The sequence below is a fragment of the Amphiprion ocellaris genome, chromosome 21, assembly GCF_022539595.1.
Source record: "Amphiprion ocellaris isolate individual 3 ecotype Okinawa chromosome 21, ASM2253959v1, whole genome shotgun sequence".
NCBI lineage: Eukaryota > Metazoa > Chordata > Actinopteri > Pomacentridae > Amphiprion > Amphiprion ocellaris.
In genome coordinates, this window is record NC_072786.1 from 3,393,915 (window position 1) to 3,400,209 (window position 6,295).

The 6,295-nt window shown below is 40.9% G+C and overlaps 1 protein-coding gene across 2 annotated transcripts; it reads left to right on the plus strand.

The window, feature by feature from the left end:
- Positions 1-1,909: 1,909 nt before the first annotated feature.
- Positions 1,910-5,874, plus strand: LOC111568769 (transcription termination factor 2, mitochondrial-like). Of its 2 annotated transcripts, none has more exons than XM_023270569.3 (2): positions 1,910-2,067; positions 4,317-5,874. In XM_023270569.3, exon 2 carries the CDS (start codon positions 4,337-4,339, stop codon positions 5,474-5,476), a length of 1,140 nt encoding a protein of 379 aa, XP_023126337.1. In that variant the 5' UTR covers positions 1,910-2,067; positions 4,317-4,336; the 3' UTR covers positions 5,477-5,874. The 2 variants fall into 2 exon arrangements, with proteins under 2 accessions (XP_023126337.1, XP_023126338.1); XM_023270570.3 differs by having other exon boundaries at positions 1,966-2,079.
- The last annotated feature ends 421 nt before the right edge of the window (positions 5,875-6,295 follow it).

Below are 6,295 nucleotides of genomic sequence, written 5' to 3' on the forward strand. Positions count from 1 at the left end.
GGACAATATAGATGGACACAGAAATAACAGATGAAACTAAACCAAGCAGTTTGGAGGAACTTTTTCCTTTACAAGGACATTGCAGCATCTTCTGAATAGAAATATGACAAATCTGGCCCCAGCCCAGCACAGGGGTTTTTATCGATCCTTTCACTGCGACTGAACAAATGAGTCAAGGTACTAAAAGTCATGACAGCTTCCTCACAAACCCAGCGGACCGTCTGCAGTCTGACTGATGAAGAAATACACGGTCATAAAAAGTCTGGACAAGAATCCTTTTAGGGGTTTCTTTTATTTCCGTTTCCACAAGGAAAAAAAGGCCTACCACTATTTATAGCACCATAACGTGCAACACAGGGGCTTCAAAAACATTTACTCTGTTATCGAGTTCAGTGTGATTGGATTTATCACAAATTTGTCATAAATCTGAAGTATGGAAGCATAATATTAGCTATGAGTTGTGGTAAAATCTAGTTTTAAGACATAATTTCTTTTTGTTCATACTGAACTAATTTGTTGTAAAGCGCATTTTATAAAAATACTCTAATTTTTTACTCTGTCAGTTCATTAACACACAAAAACCTCAGACAAGACAGTATTACTCCATCAGAAGAAACCTGCAAGACTATAACCATCAGTTATTTTCAGTATCAATTCACCACTCAGTGCATAACAGGCATAAAACAGTGAAATACATCACTCTTAGATATTCAAGATACTTTGTTTAACCAGTGGAGAAGCTGGAAGCCCTGTTTTAACTGCCAAACAGCTATTACCCAATGCCCTTCATCAAGGAAAGGCAGAGGAAAGCTGGTTACTGTTTGCTGGGATCACAAGGATTGGACTGTTGATGATTGGACTAAGGTTCTCTTCAGGGATGAATCCAGTTTTCAGTTGATGTCCACTACAGCCAACTTACTGGTTAGGAGGAAGCCTGGAGAAGCTACAAACCAGACTGTCTGCCCCTACAGTAAAACATGGGGGTGGATCAGTGACCATCTGGGGTAGTTTCAGTCTGGGTGGAACAGGGCGAATGAACCAGGTCATGTACAGGACTACTCTAGAAAACAGTCTTCTTCCATCAGCTGGAAAACTCTTTCCTGCCTCCAATGACTGGATTTTCCAACAAGACAAGGTCAGTTAAAGCCTGGATGGAGAACCAGAACATTAGAACCATGCCTTGGCTGCTCAATCACCAGATCTAAATCCAGTTGAAAACCTGTGGAAGATCATCAAACATTAAATGGAGAACCATAAGCCCAAAAACAAAGCAGATTAGTTAGAATTTGTACAACAGGAATGGGCTGCTGTGACAGCAGAACAATGTCAGAAGTTGGTGGAGAGCAGCCAAGATGCATGGATGCAGTCATCAGAAACAATGGTTATGAATCAGTACTAACTCCTGTGTGGATCATGAGACTAAAACATATAGAAAAGAAAACATGGAATCCTAAAAGCTGTTTTTGGCAGAACAATGCCATAGATATTGATGGAAGAACTGAAGAGATTTTGGTTATCAAGAAAACCATGGAAAATATCTGATATCAGCTCTTAAACTCTTATGCTCTATTTTTGTTGTTATCATTATATTTGTCCAAACAAATGTACCTTTAGTTGTACCAGGCATTAAAATGAACAAGAAATTGAAGAAAACTAGAGTGGTCTAATCATTTTTTCTTTGACTGTATATTAGCATTTGCTAGCATTATAGCAGCTTTGTTCAGTTCCAAGTTGTTAGCCTGCTAGCTTGTATTAGCTTGTGTTAGCTTAGCGTTTAGCATAAACACAGGACAGAAACGTAAAAACGTGTAATGTGCGACTCCACGTTTACATTTTTGGTTCTTAGCGCTCCATTCTAGCTTTAAAACTTCTTTCAGGGAGGGCTCAGAGGTAGCACCAGCCGTACATGGTAGCGGTAGGCGGGACTGGACGGCTCTGGTCCTCCCCGGTGCCTCCGGCCGTCACATGCCGCTCATGTGTCGCCCTGCTCGGCTCCGCCCCGCAGCTCCTCTCTGTTATGAAAGCAGAGCAGTGGGTGTGTGTCAAGCGGAGTCCTCCGGCCGCAAGGTCAGAAAACTGGTAAAAAATTACCTGCTTTGTTGTTTTACTCATCATTTTTTATCTAAACTGTCATTCTCTGTGCGTTTTCTAGGTGCTAGCATCGCTATTAGCATCGCTGTTAATCTGCGTTGTGTTCGTGGTTCAGTGTGTCTCAGTCTACAACACATACATAACATGCAACATCACATGTACGAGAACAGCCGCCAGGACGCTGTGTTCCTGCTGAATGTTCATGCAGTTTGTACCAGCACTTCATCCACATACATGCAACATACATGCACATACATGTTTAGATACATGTTGTCTTCACAGTTTGTTGTGGGAGTTGTGTGTGTTTTCTGTGGCTCTGAAGTGAGGCAAAGTTTGACTGAAGTGTGATTCTTTCATTACATTACATAGTTTTACCTTTTCCGAAAATCAAAAAGACCAAAAATTGATCAGACCCAGTTTCTTAAAGAGTAATATTTTCTGTTTTTCTTAATTATCATTGAGTGTAACTGAAATATTTGCAGGTTTTGGAGTGTTGACTGTAGAAAATAAATAATATGCATATGTCAGTGTAGGATTAAGGAAGCCGTGATTGTGATTTTTTTTTTTAGTAAATTATTTATTTTCAAACAATTAATGAATTTACTGAGAAAATCCTCGTTCATCACTGAGATACGACATTGCAGAAGAGTTTTAAACCTGTGCAATTAGCAGTGACATGTCAAAAACAATGGCAGTCACTGCTGTAATACGTCATAAATAGATTTTATACTCTTAAAAACTGCCCGAAATGACACATTTTCAAACAATCATCCCATGGAGTATATTACCAATTAGTTTATTAATCTAAATCACTAAATTTTATTTGAAAAGTACAATTTGGGCAACAAAGTTTGACTTCTTAAAATGCAGAACTGAAGGATTAAACTGGAAACTCAAACACCATAACAACAGTTAAATAGTAGGGCTTATTATATGAGCCAATAGTGCAAATACAAAAAAACAACATCAATATGTTCAGTCATTTAACAAAGTAAAAGAGTAGTAAAAGTAAAAGAGAGTCGTCTGTATGTTAAACAATGAGTTTGTCACACAGAATTTTTACAATATCTTCATAAATAACTTTAGATTTCAGTTTTACTTAGTTGCATATATAATATTTTAGAAGAGTCTTTCTGTAAAAATGCCATGTGGTGTTTGGTTATAGGCAGCCATGTTGATTTTAGGCCTGAAAACAGCAAAAATGTCAACTATGATACAAAAAGTCCCACAGTTATATATTGACCCAACTAATGTCATGACACAATATGGAAGCAAATCAGATTAATGAAATTTAGAATTTTTGCTGTACTGTGACCCCCCCTCCAAAAAAAAGCTTTTACCATTACATAATAAAAAACACAAATGTTTCTTACATAATGCGTGTTTATCTATGTACTAATCCTCATATATCAGCTGCCTGACATCTGCTAAATTGGCTATTGTTGTTCCTACCTCACCCCATCTATTGTTAATTTAGTTTTTTGCTTTTCAATGTATAAATGTGGCAGTAGTTACAAATTCAAATTACAAATTCAACGGATATTTAAACTCATAATTGAAGAGCGTGATTTGCTTGCATACAGAACAATTATGCAACGACACTGAAGAAAAACACACTTGTTAAAAATCTTTGGTCTGAGTGTTTGACAGTACCAATTAACCCTCCTGCTGTCTTCATTTACGGGCACCAAAAAAAAAATACTGCCTCGTCTGAAAAAAAATCCAAAAATTCAGCAAAAAAATCCCCCAAATTTCTAAAAATTTGCAAAACCTTCAGGAAGAAAATTTCAATAATTCCTTAAAAGTTTCCCTCAAAAGTTTCTTTTTAATCCCCAAAATTTGGCAAGAAAATTCTTGTAAATATTTTCAAAAAATGAGTAAAAATCTTCCCAAAAAAATTCTAAAAACATCCTAAGTGATTAAATATATATCAGTAAAATTTCTAATATTTTCTTTAAGAACATTCAGAAAAAAAATTGAAATGATTTTTTTGTGAATGTTCTTAAAGAAACATTTTTGTCGCATTTCTTTTTTTTCCACTAAAAAAATGTTCAAAAATTTCCCAAAAATGTTGAAAATGTGGACATCAGAAGTTTCACTGTGAAAATGTTTTTTTTCCCCCACATTTTCAAACTTTAAAATGGGTCATTTTTGATCCGCAGGACGACACGAGGGTTAAGACCAAAGTTCACCGTTCTAATTGATGTTCTTTGTTCTCCACACAGATCCAACCCAGTCGTCCAGGATGCTTCGTGTCACTTCCGCCTCCCTCTACACCTGCTGCCAGAAGGTGAGGCTGCTGCTGCCTCCCTCTGCCTCCACCTCCACACTCACCTCCCCCAACAAAAGACTGGAGAACCAGCGCACGGTGGACTCTCTGTATGAGCTGTCGGTGGACATTAAAAAAGTGCGCAAGTTCAAGGGCTGGGTTCTGTCCGAGAGCTCGGCGTATGTGTCTGAAACCGCAGACCTGCTGAAGGACATGGGAGCAGACGACACGGTGATCGCCCGAATCCTGGAAACCCACCCCGAGGCCATCCTGTGTCGGCCGGAGGACGCCGTCGCCCAGAGAGACCTGTGGGTGTCCGTGTGTCCCAACAGGCGTGAGTTGATGAGCATCATCGAGAAGTTCCCGGCCTCCTTTTTCACATTAACTCACCATGACAACCAGCGGGCCAACATCCTCTACCTCCAGAGCCTTCGCCTGAACAAGAGGATCATCAGTAAGCTGATGGCCAGCGCCCCGCAGAGCTTCAGTCAGCCCGTGGAGCGCAACAAGGAGGTCATCCATACCCTGAGGGAGACCTACCTGGACCTGGGCGGAGACGAGGGCAACCTGCGGATCTGGCTGCAGAAGCTGCTCAGTCAGAACCCGTACATTCTGCTGCGACCCGCCGAGGCCTGGAGGGACAGTCTGGGCTTCCTGAGGGAACGAGGCTTCACCACGGAAGAGCTGCTCAGTCTGGTCTGCAGCCTCAGAGCTTCCATGGCGGAGCTGAAGCCCGAGGCCATGGAGCAGGCCCTCACCTACATCGAGGGGGCTCTGGCCTGCTCCGAGGACGAGCTGAAGCAAGTGGTGATCCGCTGCCCGTCCGTCCTGTACTACTCCCTGCCCACCCTGGTGGGGCGGTACCAGGGCCTGATGGATGTCGGGGTGAGCATGGACCAGGTGAAGGAATCTCCCAACGTGCTGGAGCTCACCACCCAGATCGTGCTGTATCGCATCCAGAAGCTGGCCTCCTATGGGTACGACGTGCGCTCGGGCAGCCTGGACGTTATCGTGGGAACCAAGAAGGACTTTGAGATGAGTTACGGTAAACTGCAGCTCAGGCAGCGGCGACCACTGTTCAACCCCGTAGCTCCTCTGAGGTCTGTGGAGGAGTAAACCCTACATGCTGCAGTTTGAAGTAGTGGTTTTTGAGAAACGTTTCATTGCTTTACCCTTTGTGCAATACACATGGAAAAGTCAGGTAGTTTCAAATCACAGACTTCCACCAAGACTTGCACTGAGATCACTACAGAACCAACCGACGCTGCCTTCATCACGGTCTCTGAAAATATGACACCATGTGTTAACATTTTTAGCAGTTTTTTTGGAAGTATTGCATTTTATATGAAAAATACGCCAAGGATTATACAGTGTAACGTTAAAACTGAGTAAGGATGTAAAGGAAAATACTGTCAAGCACTACAGAAATGTGTGGAAATGAGACACTGACAACCTTGTACTACTGTAACTGAACTGGAAATGGCAGATGAGCAATAAATACCAAGTCAACAATGTGATGTTTTTGAGTTTAATCAAGTGTTAAGAAGTTGATTTTCTTTTTCTTCAGTAGTGCAGTTGCTAATTCACACGGCGTCAAAATTAAAGTCTACATGACATTTAAGTGAGTTTTGGTATGAACTGAGACTAATTTAATTGGATTTCTTCCCCAAAGTTGTTGCCTAAAAGCTCATCTGTATTTAGCAAATGTACATATTTAGTTTTTTCCATGAGTTTAAAATTTGTCCTGCCTTAAAATGGTTTCTAAAATTCACTGAAATTATCCCCAGATGTGATAAAACACAACATATAAAAACTGACGAGCTGAAAGACCGCTAGATTTTTCCTTCATGTATTTCATCCATCCAAATCTGGGGTGTCCAACATGCGGGCCGTGGGCCAAAACCGGCCCTCAAAGTGTAAAAATTACAGAGAAGA

Bases quoted from the DNA above. Each gene is read 5' to 3' on its own strand.
- LOC111568769 (XM_023270569.3), top strand. From the start codon at position 4,337: ATGCTTCGTGTCACTTCCGCCTCCCTCTACACCTGCTGCCAGAAGGTG.